At 42.6% G+C, this 19188-nt stretch overlaps 1 protein-coding gene across 8 annotated transcripts in view; it reads right to left on the reverse strand.

Annotated features, from left to right (window-relative positions):
• Positions 1–19188, reverse strand: part of LOC140185698 (cGMP-dependent protein kinase 1) — an 815177-nt gene that overhangs the window by 308727 nt on the left and 487262 nt on the right. For all 8 annotated transcript variants that reach the window (XM_072239236.1, XM_072239235.1, XM_072239233.1 and 5 more), the window contains one exon: positions 1004–1067. In XM_072239236.1, the coding sequence (XP_072095337.1) occupies positions 1004–1067 (64 nt within the window). The remainder of the gene's footprint in view (positions 1–1003; positions 1068–19188) is intronic.

The following is a 19188-nucleotide window of genomic DNA, read 5'->3' on the forward strand; positions in this document are numbered from 1 at the left end:
CATGGGAGGAAGGGAAAGAAGAGGGGAACCGGGGGAGGTGATCGGCAGGTGAGGAGAAAAGGTAAGGGGACAGCAGAGTGGGGAATTGAAGAACAGGGAAGGGGAGGGGGAATACTACCAGAAGTTGGGGAATCGGTATTCACTTCTTCAGGTTGGGAGCTACCTAGAAGGAATATGAGGTGTTGCTCTTACAACCTGTGAGTGGCCTCATCATGGCAGAAGAGGAGGCCATGGACTGCCATGTTGGAATGGGAATGAGGATTAGAATTAAAGTGGTTGGCCGCCAGGAAATCCCACTTTTCATGGATGGAATGAAGGTGCTTGACAAAGCGGTCTCCCAATTTACGTTGGTTCTCAACACTGTAGGGAAGGCCACATTAGGAGCACCGGACACAGCAGATGACCCCAACAGCTTTGCAGGTCAACTGTTAACTCAGCTGGAAAAACTGACAGTGATCCTGAATTTTGATGAAGGGAGAGGTGAACTGGCAGGTTTAGCACTTCGTCCTCTTGCAGGGATAAATGCCAGAAGGAAGATTAGTGGGACAAATGGACGAGGGAATCACAGAGGGAGTGATCCCTGCAGAAAGTGGAGAGTTGGGGGAGGTAAAATTTGTTTGGTGGTAGGGTCCCGTTGAAGATGGCAGAAGTTGCAGAAAATGAACAGCTGGATGTGGAGATTCATGGTGTGGGAGGTAAGTACCTACCCTGTTAAGGTGTTAGGAAGATGGAGTGAGCATGAATGTCTGGGAATTGAAGGAGATGTGGGTGAGGACAGAATCAATGATGGAGGAAGATGCTCTATAAAGGAAAGCTTCATCCTAGGAACATGGAGGCAAATTTCTTCACGATTCAGATACATAAAGCCTTTGTGCTTCCTCCAGATCTCAATGGCCTACAAATAATTCAATTACAGTCAACATCCACCATTCTGTTTCAACTCATTTGTCAATCTACTCTGTTGTGAATTGAACGTGGGCATGTTCTGGATGCTGTCACTCACCTCTTCAAGAACATCAGCTAACTTGCTCAGTATTTCTTCTGAAATGTTTTGGAACGTTGGAACACTGTGGAATAAAGGAAGGTTTTTTATTAGCCACTTGTTATGCAACAAGACAATGAACTACCTGATGTACTGTAGATCTAAATCAGGGCAGTGGAATAAACAAAGAATATCTTATCACTTACCTGGAACTTAACCCTGCTTATCTCTCTTCACATATGATATCTGATTTGCAAAATACCTACACCATTTTCTGTATCTTACATCCTTATCTTGGTTTTATCATTGCCAACACAAGTACAATATTCAAATCAAAGCAAGGCATCTGTCTGGGTTTGTTTCAAAACTAATGTTCATTTCTAATCTCATGTAAAGTTCAGAAATTCAACTCGTTCCATTTGGAAAAATAATCCTGAGGTTACTTTTGACTGACCTTTGTTCCTTTAGAATGAACCTAAATCAACATATTTGCTTAATCAGAAAAACAGCTTAAAAAAAAGAAAACAATACTTCTGGAATTTATGCTGTCACTTCTAAATTAGACTGCAGCAGTTAGAGTGCACCTCAGTGGTAATATAGCAATAAAACAATGGAGACCATTATAGCCATCATAAACTTTTAAGAGATCAGACTAGCTCTCAATTTGCATCTTGTGCAGTGTAACTCAAGTTTGCTCTCTACTTTGAAAAAGAAATACCATGAGGTAGTGGAGAGATAATCACTAATATAGTCGCCAACAAAATCCTCCTAATTCACTGCATGCTAGGAGAACAAAGATCAAAGTCCCATCCTACGTTTACAACACCAATCAGCTCTTTTGGACAGGTAGTGTCACTTGCATTCCTGATGCCCGATTCCCAAAACTAACATTCTATTTAATTTCTGGGAGGAAATCACTAGATAGACAAAAGGAAAGATTGAAGGATATGTTCCTTGAGGAAATGCATCTTCCCCACTGATTTGGGAAACCTCAGCCCATGACTACGCAAAGTGGAGAAGAAAAATTCAGGATGGTAATGATCTTCAGGTCCATGCACTCAGAGCACATAGTAGCCCAGCTTCAGTGGCAGAAAAAGGCACAGCATCATGCCCACCGAACCATCCCATCAGTTACCAACTACCCACTTATGAAAAGGTCTGTAGTTTCTACATTTACCTCTTCAACCATCTCAGCATCCACACACTACACTGGAAGCAAATCATACTCAGTCCGAAGGGACTGTATGAGAAGAGCAAGAAGATCACAAGATACTACAGCATGGGATTTTACACTGCTTTAATTTTTCAACATGAGCACCAAGTGATAAGAACAGAAAATGCTGGAAATAGACAGTGGTCTGGCCACTTTAATGTTTCAGGTCTAAACTCGTTATCATAGCTCAGATCTTCAATTTGAAACAATAGCTCTGTTTCTCTTCCCACAGATGCTGCCTGACCTGCTGAGTATTTCCAGTATTTTCCATTTTTATTTCAGATTTTTAGCACCTGCAGTTTTTGTTTTACTGTTCCGTCACTAGTGCCAGGGAATCTACTTCAATAAAATGGGCAAAGAATTAAGGTGTTATGATTTAAGGAATGTTTCTAATTGAACTTATTTGGAAGCTATTTAAATGTTTGCAAATATTACCATTTTTAAAGAATTTTCTCAATAATAGTATTCATTTTTAATAGTATATGGGGAGTAAAGGCACACTGTATTACAGGGATAGGGAAGGTTACCAGGTATACGGGCCAGCTGCAGGCAAACTGGACTTAGCTTATATAGGCAGAGAAACAAGAGATTGCAGATGCTGAGATCATGAGCAAAATGCTATCTTTTGATTCCATGCTGTACAACTACAGATCTTGATGGAGGATTTTGGCTAGGAATTTTGGTTTATTCCTTTCCTCAGAGGCTGCCTGAGCTGCTGAGATATTACAGCATTTTCTATGCGTTACTCTATCATTAACAAGACATTTTTCATCCCGCATAACTGCCATTCAATGTTTTTGTTTTGCTTTTCGCACCATTCTCTATACACTGTAGAGACCGTTGTGCATGAGATCAGCAGTTTCTGAGATACTCATACCAGTGTGTCCAGCCTCAACAATCATTCCACTGTCAAAACCATTTACATCACATTTCTTCCCTGTTCTAATGTTTGGCCTGAACAACAACTAAACCTCTTAATGATGTCTGCATGCTTTTATGCCTTGAGTTGCTGCCACATGATTGGCAGATTAGATATTTGCATTAACACACAGGTGTACTGGTGTTTCTAATAAAGTGGCCACTGAGTATATTTCAGGTTTTGCTAATTTTAGAAGATGGCTAAGTTTGGGGTTGTGTTTCTTCTTTTCTTTGGTTGCATTTGACATGCACCTGAAAACTCATTTCCAACCTCCAACCCATGTGTGATTACTTTGACGCACAGATGTCACTGTAGCCTAATATTGACTTTGGAACAAGCTTCACCCAGCATGTACTTTTTGTGAATGCCATATAGGTAAGTAGGAATTCAGTCAGGAGATCAGTGCCTGAGCCTAAAGTCAAGCTAACTGAATGGAGATGTCAAGGGAAAGTAGTGAGAACCAAATAGTGTGATGGATATTCACTGTCCTGGGACAGGTGGTCTCATGTTTGCTAAGACTGCTTTCTAAATACAGCTGCCACGTGAAAGATTACACGCAGTTGTAATTAAACTTCCAACTACATTGCTTTGTTTTGTTGCTGGTTGCAAAAGAAAGTCGATCTTCAATTCTTAAAAGGTAAATGGAAATCAGTAATCAGCTTGAAGTTAGAAACTCAGCTTTGCAAACAAGCTCTGTATCATGCAGACATTCTGTCTGCGAGAAAGCAGACACCTGCTTTATTATTGCTCAACAGTAGAGTATAAGACAATGGATTGTTTCAGACAAGCTGATTCTTAAATTACTTACTTCAAGGAAGTTTGCAGAACAGATGGATATCACTTAGCATATCATTACCGATGTGTTTATATTTGAGTTACGTGCTCAAAGAAGTTAGCTTTACAGCATTTACAGTTTTAATTGAGGTCTATATTTCAAAAAATACTTCTAGTCCATTTGTGTTAAAAGGATATCTGAGGAAATGCCCTGGGAAAAGTTTCACTGCTAATGTAATGCTCCTTCTGTAGCAGCAGTGTTTGCGCTACGGCTAGAGATAAAAGAGGCTTTGGAATGTGCGCCGTCCATTGAAGGCAATGTTTTTTTCTTGTTGTGTGTCTGAGACCGTGATGATTTGGGTCTTTTGTTCAGCGGAAGGTGAAGAGAGAAGATACCAGAAAGGAGAGGTCACAGACATCAGAAAGGAGTGGACTTGGAGTGGGGCCAGGAGTCAATGAAGCCTGGGGAAATCGATGGAGGACCGGTGGAAGGGAAGCCGTGAGCTCCAACGTGCACACTAGACTGTTTCATTAAAATGGGCCCTTTTCTTTTTGTTTTACTTTACTAACCCTTTAGTCAAATTAAGAATTATAAAGCTAAATTGTTTAATTGCATATGGTGTACTGTCTGTCATTTCGTGGTACTGATTTGTAACAGGGTAACACATTACTCAGCACCCACACAAACAGGAGGTTTTGCACCTCAATCTCAAACGTTTGGTGGGGCCAGAGATTGTCTTCCTTAGACTTACACAGCCGGCAGAACCTGAGGGATACACATCATATGTGCATGAAGTCAGTGAAGTGACAGAAAAGGGTATAAATGTAGAGAGCAGTTCAGGCTCATTACGAATAGTGTAAGGAACATGAAGAAGAAATATGAAAGAAAGACAAGATTCCATTCCTCCAGCTTTGGATTCTGTGACAGACGACTTGTTTGCCTGTTTGTAGCATGTATTTTTAGTTTGTAGGAATTGTACCCCTGTTATGGAACTCCTTTGCCATTTGTGATTTCTGCTTTTTCCTTTGGGTTTAAGAAATCCTTCGTGCTTTGTGTTTTATAAATGATGTTGTAATTTGGAAATGTTTTATAAGATAGAAATCCTCTGTGAGAATCTAGGATTGTTTAAGATAGAAATCATCTTTAAATTTTAAGTGTGTTGTTTGGATTTAAATGTGTATCACTGAAAATAAATGAACTGTTTTTTAAACTATTTTGTTAGCTGGAAGTATCTTCTTCTTGGTAGGGAGGGAACCCACTGCTCAAATAGTGGGTATTGGCAGTGAAACTCACTGTACAGAATAAACAGATGAGTAAACTAGCTTTTGAAGATTAGATAGTACAAGATAATTTCCCTTTATTGAGAGTATTTGTGGCAATTTATATCAGATGATCTTAAGGTCTTTGAGTTTAGAACTTTGTGGTCAGCAAACAGAATATCATCACATTAGGAAAAGAGAAAAAAAAACCTCATAACTTGAATATTTAACAAGGCATCTACTAACATGCTGATATAAAATGATCATTTCTGGTTTTCAATATTCAGTTCTCTGTACCTCAATATGAATACATGTTACAGTTAAGCAAAACATAGTTTTCTTTATAATTTAACTATAATGAAAATTAAACATTAACAGGTTAAGGAGCACAACCTTCCTAAATTACAAAGTTAGGTTCCAAAATTGCCTTGTAAACCTGTAATCAGTCACGAAGAGTCACCCTGGTCCATGAAACTTTCATCAGCCTGTGTCAGTAAATAACATTTGACCAGTGCTCAAAGGAAATCCAAGCTTTCCATTTAAAACATGATGCAGTATTTACAATCATTCTAGCTTTGAAGGCAAAGTAAAGACGCAAATCTTCCAACCGATGTGAAACGATTTTTAAAAAATATTTTTTAAGTAAACACAAAATACTTTGCAGATGCTGGGGTCAAACCAACACTCACAACACGCTGGAGGAACTCAGCAGGTCGGGCAGCATCCGTGGAAATGATGAGTTGACGTTTCGGGCTGGAACCCTTCATCAGGACTGTAGAGGGAAGGGGCAGAGGCCCTATAAAGAAGGTGGGGGGAAGGTGGGAAGGAGAAGGTTCCATAGTTCAGTCCCTCCCCACCTACATCCGGGATACATCCCATGCCCTCCAACTCTTCAATAACTTCCAGTTCCCCAGTCCCGACCGCTTCATTTTCACTATGGATGTCCAATCCTTATTATTTAGCTTCTCCTTCCCACCGTCCCCCCACCTTTTTTATAGGGCCTCTGCCCCTTCCCTCTACAGTCCTGACAAAGGGTTCCGGCCCGAAACGTCAACTCATCGTTTCCACAGATGCTGCCCGACCTGCTGAGTTCCTCCAGCGTGCTGTGACTGCTTTTTATAAGTAAGATTGTGCCTAACCTTTTACAAGTCATTCAAGACAGGAGTAGATGGGTCTTACCAACTTGAAATTATTTGACCTACCCAACAAAAGAAGTTCAGTTGCTACCAGACCAAGGGAAGAAAATGAATATTAGTGAGGGAGAGGGTGTGTTTGAGAAAGACTGTGGCCTTCACAAGCTGGGATAGAATGTAAGAAAAGCCCGAAGGATGCAAGACAAATACTTGTCATGTCACATGATAGGTACCATTCCTTCCAAACATTTTAAAATCTAATTTTACAACACACAATTGTTTATTCAGATAAGTGTGTAACTGAACAGAACTAAAGGTGGGATGAGAATTGGATTGTGCTGCCCCTAGTGTGGTCTGGAATAAATACTGGAAATAAGTACTGTATGTCCCCAATTGACATTCTTCCGTTCAGGGCGAGCGTCATTTGGCTCTCAACCCTGGCTTTGAAATAATTAGGAATTTAATTTTAAATTGTTTTTACATGTCAGAAGGAAGATAAGATCTGTAAAGCTCACTGCTACCAGTGCAAAATGATGGCATCTGTTGTGGATAATCATTCTGCATTATGCCAAATCTCTGCTCTGTTTCTTTGTCTTTGGTTTTATCCCTACTGGATATTGGTACAGCTTTCAAGCTGGACACAAAATTGAGAGCTGCTGTGTAGATATAAAAACTGAGGTAGCTAATGGAACATTGACTTTAATTTCAAATGGATTAGAATACAAAGAGGATGGATCTCTGCTTTGAATGTGCAGCGTCTGGGTGAGCCTGGAGTACTGCATTTACTTTCAGGAGTACTGTATTCATCAGGAGTAACATAATCGGTCTGAGCTACATTGATATTTGCTACAAGGTACATTTAGTAAGAAATTCTGAATTCTGGATTGTTTATTGCCATTTTTCAGTACTCGAGAGTAAAGTTTGCTACTCCAGGTCTGATGCAGCATAAACAAAAACACAATAAGCATAAAAACACAATAAATGTAAATATAAAAGTAATTTTATAAAACACAATGTACAAGTAACTGTAAAGTGGTAATGCATGGAGTGGGGAATAAAGGGAGCTGAGGAGAGGAGTGGCTGATGTGTATATAGTGGTGATGGGGTGAGTTAATGGGTGGAAGTGTTGATCACCCTGACGGTATTGGAAAACGTAAACGCATACATTGTATTTTCTATATTTACTATATATGTATTACAGTATTTACTCAACAGTATTTCAGTATTTACTCAAATGCACACATTATATTTTCTATATTTACTATGTAACCACTGCTAGCTGAATAGAGGGTATTCACTATGTAGCCATGACTTTTGACCTAATCACTATTAATTCATGAAGAGAACTAGAATGAAACCAAGTAGGAAGATAACGGTGGCGAGTAAGGTAATGAAATATGTGGCAGTATGTCAACACAAGACTAATTAAGAAATAACTGTGGTTAGGGATGAGGGGACACCTGGCCTAAAATGTAAACTAGGACATAATTAAATTGGGGAGTAAAACAATAGTGGAAAGTCGAGAGCGGATATATTGATGATATGTAATCACAGGCCAACTGGATATGATAATGTAGCTAAGATAGAAAATTGCTATAAAAAATGCTGTATACAAGCCTCGGGGGGCAGTCAGCAACTAGCTTTCTGATTGTCTCAGCTTTGATTTGCAAATTAAAGTTTAAAACTTCTTGAAGGATTTTCTGCGTCTCCTTGTCGTTTGTGAGAAACGAGAAACCACGACAAAATTGGCGTCACGAACAGGATCGGATAGAGACCCGCGAGGAAGGGAACGGCAGATTGGGACGCTTCCCGGTCCCTCGGGGACCCTCACGGGGCTAACAGAATTAAGGGTGCACCCAAAGTAAAAAGGTGAGCGCTTTTTGCGATAATTTGGACTAAGAATTCTGTTGGTTTTGGGGGGGTCTCGGGGACTCAGAAGTGTGAAGCAACTGCCGAAGGGTCTCTCCGATCCAAAGAATCTGGCAGAATTGGGGATAAAAGGAGGCTCAGAGGATTAATCAAGAGCACAGCCGTGGGGGTAAGTACGAATAAAGTAATAATAAGTTAAGTAAGAAAATTCCACGTCCCTGTGGATACCGCTTCACACGAAACAAAGGGCTGAACAGGCAGGGAAGGAGAATTAAAAATCCTCATGAATACCGCCTTAAGAAGTGTAAGGGGCTGCATAGGCGAGGTGTAAAAGGAAAAGGTTCTGTGGAAACCGCCCTAAGTAGGGGTCTGCACAGGCAGAACGTAATAAGAGATAAAGATAGTTTAATAGATAATTCAGACGCTGGTGAGATAAATCATAAGGCTAGGCATAGAAATAGAGTTAGAAAAATAGTACTATTAAATAGGCAAGTAGTGAGATTCTAAAAATACCATAATAGAAAAAGGAAAAAGAGAACAACATGACAGAGAAAGGAACAGCAGTAGAAATATTGAGCAGAAAATTCCCGGTGCGTCAAGGTAAGATCGCGGAAATTTCAGAAAAATGGGAAAAAAGAACTAAAGAACTGGTCACGAAATGGCCAAGAGAAGGAACATTTGATGTAAGCTTATGTGAGGAAATGGAAGCGCTAATTAAAAATCACAAACCCAAAGATAAATCTAAGAAAAGAGAAGGAAAATGGGAACAAGAAATGGAAGTGTTAAAACTCTTTAGGATGGAGGGAGAAAAATTAAGAAAGACGGGAGGTATATTAATAGTAAGTAAAAAAGACATTGAGAAATGAAACGAGCAGTCTGATAAAGAAAAGGCAAAGCATAACAGGGAGCCGGCTTCGGCTCTATACCCAGACCTGAAAGACGTAGACAAACCTCCTCCCTATTATGAGAAAGAAACCTTTAAGCAGTGTCCGATGATAACAGGAAGAGTGGATCTAAATGGAGAAATTAAAGTCTGGTTTACTGAGGAGGAAAGAAAGAATCACGAAAAGGAGCAGGAGGAACTACGGAAGGTAATAGAGGAAGACAGGGCAAAGATAGAGCAGGAGAGACGGGAAATAGTAGAAGAGATCAAAGGGTTACAGGAATTAAAAGCGAAAAGGGATGAAGAGAAATCTTTGTTATATGGGCACAGAACTGAACAGGCCAGAGTAGAAGGAGACTTGTCGGGAGAGCAAGAGTTAAGTAGCAAAGGAGAGGGTGCAGGAGAGTGTAGGCAGAGGATAGGAGACAGGAGCCTTGAAGGGGAAAAAGAGAGAGTGAAAAGGCAGATATTAGAAACAGAGGGAGAGATTAGGGAATTACAGCGCAGGCTGAATTTCCAACAAGAGTTTGAGGATATCGCATGGGCCAAAGCAAATGCTAGCTCAAGGCAGAAAGAAAGAACTCCACGAGGAGGCCAAGGGAGAAAGGAAACCCCGGAAAGAATCATGTGGCAGCCAGTGAAAACGTGCTCAGAAACAGATGGGGAGTCAGGCAAGGAGGAGAGTCAGGAGATGTGGGAAAGGAAAGGGAGAATGATGCCATTGTTAGTAAAAGGATTGGGATAAGTACAGTATATTCCTTGGGGATCCCAGGACCCGGAAGGGCTGAAAAACACCCTGCCCAGCCTACATGAGGGTGCAGAGAAGTGGATTAGGGCCTTTGAGGAAGAAACCACGGGACAAATGTTGGCTATGGGAGATTTAAAGGTGCTGCTGATAAGGCTGATGGGAACCTCCAAACTACGAGAGTTGATGGAAGCGGCTGGCATACAGAATGCGGACAGCACGCTGATTGACAGGGCCAGATTTGACACAGTGAGGCAGAGGGTGTGGGGGGCCCTCAGGGAGCTCTATCCACCTAAAATGGACCCCAAAGCAATGAAAGTGGATCCACTGGGAGACAGTGAAAATCCAGCAGTGATATAGAAAATCAGTTGAAAAGGTGGAGACTGGAAACTGAACAAGAGGTGGAAGGCAACCCATTTATGACCTGGATGTTCCGAAATGCTGTTCTGGATGCGATGCCTTCCCAAGTTAAGTCTAAACTTGAGGAAATGGTCGGACTGATGTCAATGACCCCACAGGAATGCAGGGATCACGTAGTCCATGCGGTCGAAAAATATCGAAAAGACAAACGAAAGTTGACTGAGCAGCAAGAAGAAGTGCAAAGAAAGCTGATACGAATGCAGCTTGAAGAACTAAAAAAGAAGGAAAAAGAAAAAGGCAAGAAGATGCTGCCAGCAATGACTGATTTAAGCACAGCCGTTGAAATGAATGAAATGCCATTATATGCAGGGACCGGTCATGCCGTAAGACAGAGCCCAGAAAACCCCATGCCAATAATAAACATCTTTGGGGGTGCTTTTCCACAAATGCCCTATCAGAGACAGGATAAATTTAAACAGCAGCCCAGACAGGACTGGAAATCCCAAGGAAGGGGGCAGAGAGGTTATGGGCAGGAAGGACCAGTAAGGAAACAGGGGGGAAGAGAGATACAGAGACTGTGCTGGGGATGTAACCAGCCAGGACACATAAGAAGGGACTGCCCACCTAGGCCATGGGCCGTCACATACCAGCGGGAACCAATGAGAGGGGAACCACAGTCTAGCCTAGGACCAGACCCCGCAGGGCCGAATGGACCCGTGAACCCCTATGCAAGACATTAGGGGTGCCCAGAGAACCCAGGTGGGAAGGGACGCTACCCAGTGATAACAAGGGAAGCAGAGGAGGAACCCATTGTTCAGGTTGTGTTAGAAGGGCAGCTGACACCAATGATGATAGATACTGGAGCCACGTATACTTGCGTACAGCCGCAGTAAGCCCTTCACCTTCCCATGTCAGGAAAATTTATTAAGACTGCAGGGTTCTCGGGAAAATCATAGTTGACACAATGTACAGCTCCAGTGAGATTAAGGATGGGCAGCAAAAGAATAGTTTTGCCGATATTAGTGTCCAAAGGAACTCCGGTGAATTTGCTAGGCAGAGATGCCCTATTAAAACTAGAATTAAAATTAGAATGTACCAGAAGTGGGTTGAGTGTGGAAGAGTAAATGCTCAATTACTAGTGCGGGAAGTCAAGAAAGCTAACGTCTTTTGGATAGGAGGCATACAAGATCAGATCTGGGAAACCTGGGAAAAATGGAAAAAGGGCGTGCAGGCTATATTGCCCCAGGCTGTAGCGCCCAAATCCGAGTTACACTGCACAGTGATTTTTGACGAAACTCAGAGCAAAGGGCTAGAGGAGAGATGGCACAAGGAGGCAGGCAACCGGCAGCACCTAAGAGGAGAAGCTATAATAATTGGGAGACAAGGGGCAGCCCTGCAAGTCAGGTGGAATACCTTCTTGGAGAAATGGTACAGGATACCGGAAGCTGAACTCCACATAACGCTGCTGGTAAATGAGGGACATCAGTCTAAAGACCTAGGACCCTTAGTAAAGCACGCTGGAACCGTAGCAGTGTGGAGGAAAATTATGCCACAGGTGTGGGTATCGGGAGACAATGACTACTTTAAAATAGAGGTAGATATAGATATGGTAGGAACAGCAAAGGAGGTCGAAGTAACTCCCCAACCACACCTGACGTTATTGGGTAAGGAGGAAGGCCAGCCGAGAGGTAACAAGCTGGATAGGTTACCACCTATTCTGTGGTCACAACATGACACGGATGTAGGGAAAATAAGAACAGCCAGCCCGGTAGAAATAAAGCTGAAAAAGGGAGCAGTTCCACCCAGGAGACCACAATATCCTTTGAAACCAGAGGCAGAAGAGGGAATAGCGCCAACGATACAGGGGCTACTGGAGGCAGGAATACTCAAAAGGACAGACAGCCCATGTAATACCCCACTGTTACCCGTCCTTAAAGCGGATAAGTCTAAACGGAGACTGGTGCATGACTTGCGAGCGGTGAATGAGGTAGTGGAGGACTGGCCAGCGGTAGTTCCCAACCCACACACACTCTTGACTAATGTTCCACCAGAGGCAGACTATTTTTCAGTGATTGATTTGTGTTCGGCTTTTTTCAGCGTTCCCCTGGCAGATCAGTGTCAGTACCTATTTGCATTTACATACAGAAACAACCAGTATACCTACTCTAGAATGTCTCAAGGATTTAAACATTCACCACACGTATTTAATCAAGTGTTAAAGGTGGACCTAGAGGGCATATCGTTGGAAAGTACATTGATACAGTATGTGGACGATTTGTTGATTTGCTCCAAAAGTGAGGGACAGTGTGAACAGGATACCATAACCCTTTTAGAGAGACTGGTGCATGGAGGGCATAAGGTATCTAGAAAGAAGCTGCAATTTTGCAAGCAACAGGTAGGATACCTAGGTAGAGTGATATCCAAGGGAGCGAAGGCGATAGCGCCGGAGCAAATTGAGGCTATAACTAAAGCTCCCAATCCCCAGACAGTGGGGCAGATGATGACGTTTCTGGGACTGACAGGATATAGTTCAGATTGGATTGGGGAATATGCTGAAATTGTAACACCACTAAGGAAAATAATGAAGGAAGCAGGACATACAAGCTTGAAGAGTAATCTACAGTGGAATGAGGAGGTGGAAGTGGCCTTCAATACTATAAAGCAGGAATTGCAGTCAGCCCCAGCATTAGCTTTGCCTGACTATGAGAAGGCCTTTCATCTGTATGTACCCAACTGACAGGAAGGCTATGCCGCTGCAGTTCTAACGCAGGAGTCTGGCACAGGTAAAGCAAAGCAACCGATAGCATACTACAGTGCGAAACTGGATGAGGTGGCTCAGGGGTACCCATCTCGTTACCAGGGATTGGCGGCACTATACTATGCATATGAAAAGGCATCATCCATAACCATGGGCTATCCTGTGATTCTGTACACACACCACAAGGTAGCAGAATTACTGGAAAGGGGGAAATTCGTGTTGACACCAGCCAGGATAGCAGCATATCAGATGCTACTGACATTTCCAGACATAACTATACAGAGATGCACCACCAGTAACATAGCTGATTATGTCCCTTCAGGGTATGAAGGAGAACCCCATGATTGTGTAGGGAAAACAATGACATTCGCTAAATTGAGAGCAGATTTACGATCAGAACCATTAGAAGACAAAGATAAAAAGGTCCTGTTCGTAGATGGCTCTTGTTACAGGGATCACGATGGGAATCACGCAGGGTTCTCAGTAGTGCAACAGGATCAGGCAGACTTCAAGGTCATCAGAATAGAGGCATGTCCCCAACCGTGCTCCGCCCAGCTAGCGGAAATCAGAGCTTTGACGGCAGCGTGTGAAATGATGGAAGGAGAGAAAGTAGATATCTATACAGATTCAGCATATGCTCATGGAGTGTGTCATTTGTTTGGGGCAGTCTGGAAACAGAGAGGTTTTAAAAAGAGCAATGGAGATCCCATACAGCACTGTCAGCAGATTTTAGATCTAATAAAAGCGCTGATGAAACCTAAAGCACTGGTTATAGTAAAATGCCAGGCACATAAAAAAGGAAATGATGCAGTAACAAAGGGAAATCAAGCTGCAGATGAAGCAGCCAGGAAAGCGTCTGGGTGTACATCTGCTGTTATTGCACCCCAGGTAAGTCTAGAGCCGGAATCTATGGTAGAGGACCTAATTGAAATACAGAGAAAGGCAACTTTGGCAGAACAAACACTGTGGAGATGAAGGGGGGCCAAGCAGAACTCAGAAGGCCTATGGACCACGGAAGATGGCCTACTGGTAGCTCCCACCCCTTTACTGACTATCCTGATCTCAGAAGCACATGGGATGGATCATTGTGCAAGGGGGGAAGTAACAAGGAAAATAAAAAAGGATGAATTTTGGTCGCCTTATTTACAGGCTTCAGTAGACCATGTATTGTCACAGCGTGAGGTATGCGCACAGAATAATGTTCGGAAAGGAATTACAACCCCAATAGGTCATATACCCGTACCTGAAGGGCCATTTAAACACCTAGTGATTGACTATGTAGACATGATAAAAACAGTAAGAGGGAAAAGATACATGTTGGTGGTAATCGACGGATTCAGCAGATGGGTGGAGGCAGTACCCTCGAAAGATCAAGAGGCAGGAACAGTGGTGAAATTCCTGACAAACTAAGTGATCCCAAGGTTTGGGATACCGACAGAAATTAGCTCAGACAATGGTTCAGCTTTCATCCAAAAAGTGGTCAAGTTAATACTGCAAGCACTGAGAATAAAGCAGAGATTCGGATGTGTGTATCACCCTCAGTCGCAGGGTACGGTGGAAAGAATTAACGGGACCTTAAAAGCCAAACTAAACAAAATCTGTGCAGATACTAAACTCAACTGGGTCGATGCACTACCGTTAGCATTAATGAGTTACCGCATGCAGACTAATCGGATGACGTGTCTAACACGGCATGAAATGCTAACCGGAAGGCCCATGCCAGTGCCCCGGTGGAGAGGACCATATAAAGAGCCTAGTTTGGAACAATTGGAATTGGAATTAAAACAATACATTCGGCAATTAACTATGATACATAAGTCTATTTATGCACAGGAAAAACAGAAAGAGCCAGAGATCGATCAAAGGGAAGGACCAATCAAGCCAGGCGATCAGGTCTAAGTGCGAGCGTTTCGAAGAAAGTGGAACGAACCCAGAAGGGAAGGGCCCTTTACAGTAACCAAAGCATCACCCACCGCAGTTCCAGTGGAAGGACACTCCACCTGGTATCATCTCAATCACTGCACTAGAACAAACCCGCAGGTACAGTCAGGTGTGCCACCCGAGGTAAGTGGTGAAGAGGAACAAACGGTAGGGGACAGGCAAGAGCAACAAGAAGCTGACACTGAACCGCAGGAACTTGACCAAGTAATAAGGGAAATTTTTGGTCCTGAGGACAGGCCCGAAGACCCTAAGGATGGGGTTATGGATGGTAGTACTCTTTCAGATAATGGGGACGACTTGGGGGCGACCAGTCCCGCCCCCAGGGATGATACACTCAGATACTCTTGTGCAGATTTGGAGACCATTAATTTGGCAGATGTGGCATGGGACTGTTAGGATCCCACAAAACCTGAGAGAAAGGAGTAAGAGGAGCACAATGGTTACCTCCGTACCATGGTACAGAACATGTGGTACCAATGGGCAAATTATACAGCAGGGATGATGAAGAGACAGAATTGTTATCTATGCTCAAAGGCAAGTCCAGTGCAATACGTAGCCCCCATGCCTTATAACTCCTCCACCTGCACGCAATGGTGAAAGGAGCGGAGGGGGCAGTGTGTGCGGCAGTGTCCAAGTGTAGTCAAGACCTGCAGTATGGGAATTTGTAGCGGGATGGATCCTTGTTATCAGAAATGTATTGATAACACACCAATGTGCCCTTATTGGTGTATGTTATACCAGGCTTCCTCGCAGTTTGATCAAAACAAGCTTGTCTCTAACTGTAATTACAGCAGACCATGGGCTATAGATAAAAGAAGCCAGACACCCACATTGGGAAAGCTTAAAATACAGGAGCATTTGAGTTATGAATGTTTCACGCGGACGGGTGACCTCTCAGTTGGGCATTTCAGCGGCAACTGTGTTAAGATTTGGGATGTAACCCCAGGCCGAAGATACCAGACAGGTACCCCTCTGCCCGAGGGTGCACTGAACTCCCAGACCATCCCGTTAGCAGATACCTGGTGGCTGTGTGGACAGAAGGAGGGTCTGAGATCCACGCTTCCCCTTAATTGGGCGGGTACATGTACGCGTGTTATGCTGATTCAAGAAGTTGTAGTATCCCCTGAAATACAGTTTGACACCTCGAGGCAACGGACACTAAAACGGAGGAAGAGAAAATATGAGCCTGACCTGACGATTCGGATCAACAGTATAGGACAGCCGAGGGGTATACCTAACGAGCTTAAGGCAAGAAATGAGATTGCTGCGGGCTGGGAAGCACTTATACCTATAATAGGGGTTAGCAAAAATATTGAATGGATAAATTATATATATTATAATCAACAGAGATTCATTAACTGCACTGATGATGCACTAGAGGCCTTGGGACAGCAGCTAGATGCAACCAGTAGAGTGGCGTGGCAAAATAGACAGGTACTAGACTGGCTATTGGCAGAGAAAGGAGGAGTTTGTGTAATGTTTGGGGAACAGTGCTGTACTTTTATACCGAATAACACTAGTCCGGAGGGATCGTTTACCAGAGCAATGAATAAACTGAAAAATCTAAGAAAGGAAGTTAAACAAAATGCAGGGTTTGAACACCAGTTCTTTGACTGGTTAAACAGTAAACTAGGAGGATGGGGAGCATGGCTGACCAAGATTGCAGTAACCATTGGTATTGTATTGCTAAGCTGTGCGGTCATTCTGTGCTGTTTTCTTCCATGCCTCAAGTCGCTTGTAGTGCGTGCTGCAATGAAACGGTTTCCGATGCTCCTGGAAATTGTTGGGTCGAGCCCTATGGAGAAGGAGGCACCGATGATGTATTCGTACAGTCTACGGGACATGCAAGATGAACAGGAGAGAGATGAGATCTGTGGGGATTAGGCTGTGAAGGCTCCTGAGTCTTTTTCCCTGTCTCAGATACAAAGGGACGGGTTTTTGGCTCAGCGGCCTAGGGAGGTAGGGAGAGAACACTTTGAGTCTTAAGCGCAGGAAACTATAGTTTAACCCAAATTTGGGAGTAAATGCGTGGCTTTATTTGAGCTTTTGTGCATAGACTCTCAGTCCTCTCTCTCTGTATGCGACCCTGTGGGTCTCAAAGGGAGATTATATTGGAAAATGTAAACGCATACATTGTATTTTCTATATTTACTATATATGTATTACAGTATTTACTCAACAGTATTTCAGTATTTACTGATTGTATTTTCTATATTTACTATATATGTATTACAGTATTTACTCAACAGTATTTCAGTATTTACTCGAATGCACACATTATATTTTCTATATTTACTATGTAACCACTGCTAGCTGAATAGAGGGTATTCACTATGTAGCCATGACTTTTGACCTAATCACTATTAATTCATGAAGAGAACTAGAATGAAACCAAGTAGGAAGATAACGGTGGCGAGTAAGGTAATGAAATATGTGGCAGTATGTCAACACAAGACTAATTAAGAAATAACTGTGGTTAGGGATGAGGGGACACCTGGTCTAAAATGTAAACTAGGACATAATTAAATTGGGGAGTAAAACAATAGTGGAAAGTCGAGAGCGGGTATATTGATGATATGTAATCACAGGCCGACTGGATATGATAATATAGCTAAGATAGGAAATTGCTATAAAAAATGCTGTATACAAGCCTCGGGGGGCAGTCAGCAACTAGCTTTCTGATTGTCTCAGCTTTGATTTGCAAATTAAAGTTTAAAACTTCTTGAAGGATTTTCTGCGTCTCCTTGTCGTTTGTGAGAAACGAGAAACCACAGCAACGGCTTGGGGTAAGGAACTATTTTTGAGTCTAATGGTCCTAGCGTGGAGGTTGCATAGCCTCTGCGCTGATGGGAGTGGGACAAACAATCCACGAGTAAGGTGGGTGGGAGCCTTCATGATCCTGCTGTCCCTTTACCAGCACCTTTCTATATATCTGCCATTGATGGTATGTAGGCTGTTATAGTTAAAACTGCCTAATGATGATGTCAATGGTTGAATTTTGAAGCCAGAATGCAAAAGATAGCTTGTCAGCCAGTGATGTGTTAAAGTGGAGATTATCTGGCCATCCATTCCACATAATGGCGACGTCAGCATTAAAGCCACACCATGACCAAAAATCCCATTCTTCAACTTAAAATGAGTCTGTCAAATTAATTTTCTCCAATTTGATAACAAGAATAATTCCTTAACTTATATGAAAATTCCACTTCAATAAACAAGAGAAGTGAATTCCTCTGAGAAAATAAAATCCAATACACGCTGAAGTGGCACAAAATAGAATTCTTAGTGGAGTTATTTAGAAAACAGGTTTAATTCAAGGATCACATTCAATGAACCACACCTGTACAACCTGGCATTTTTGCAGTATCCCAAAGGACTCCGCAAACTGGACTCTCAAGAATGCAAGTATGGCCGTAGCACCTGCTGCTGGAGCAGACCTGGGGCTGGATTGAAGAGGTGGAGCCTGGACCTGAGATCGAGAAATAAACCGATGGTTGGCCGACTTAAGCATTGAGCCAGATCTTTAAAATCAAGGCTTCAAGGCAGAGGGCAAAGGACGAACTGGTGTTTAGCTCACTATTCTGTGAGGCCTACTCACCCTGACCCTGAGCTTGCTCTGAAGCTGTGGCCTGCAACCATCGGCACTCATCTCAGCAAAGAACTGGCTCTAGGATGCGGCCTACAACCATCGGCACTCATCTCAGTAATGAACTGGCTCTAGGATGCGGCCTGCAGGACCAGCTTCACTCGCCTCAGCCCTGAACTGGCTCCAGACTGTGGCCCGTACACATTGGGGTCTTGTCCGGCTGCAACACTGAACTGACTCTATGGCTGTAGACTTATTTTAGAAGACTCTGCAATGTATGTTCTGTGTATTATTTCTTTACTTTTTTAAATTGTTTCCACGATTTATTCTTCTTTTCTCACATTGGGTGGCTTATGGTTTTCGTTGTGTGGGTTTTTAAAAAATGGGTTTGAGTGAGCTTCTTTGTTTTGTGGCTGCAAGAAGATGAACTATAAATGTACTATGAACTATAAACGTTCACTTTAAAAACATTGTTGTAACTCAGCACGAAGGAGGTAAAAAACCATGTCAAAGAACACGTTTACTGTCATTGGAACAAGATACCAAATCACAGGATTAGTTTATTGTTTATGATTATTTATCTATGTCACTTTAACAGCCTCTATATCTCCTTTAAAGCTTACATTCTCGTAAAGGATTACACCACCTGCAGACTTGGAGAAGCTAAATACAGAAGATTTAGGAATTTGTTGGTGTGGTCATTTTCTTTCTGGAGCTGAGTTCTGAACAATTACGAAGGAATTAGCCATTACAATTTTATAACAA

Source organism: Mobula birostris, chromosome 21, assembly GCF_030028105.1.
Source record: "Mobula birostris isolate sMobBir1 chromosome 21, sMobBir1.hap1, whole genome shotgun sequence".
Classification (NCBI taxonomy): domain Eukaryota; kingdom Metazoa; phylum Chordata; class Chondrichthyes; order Myliobatiformes; family Myliobatidae; genus Mobula; species Mobula birostris.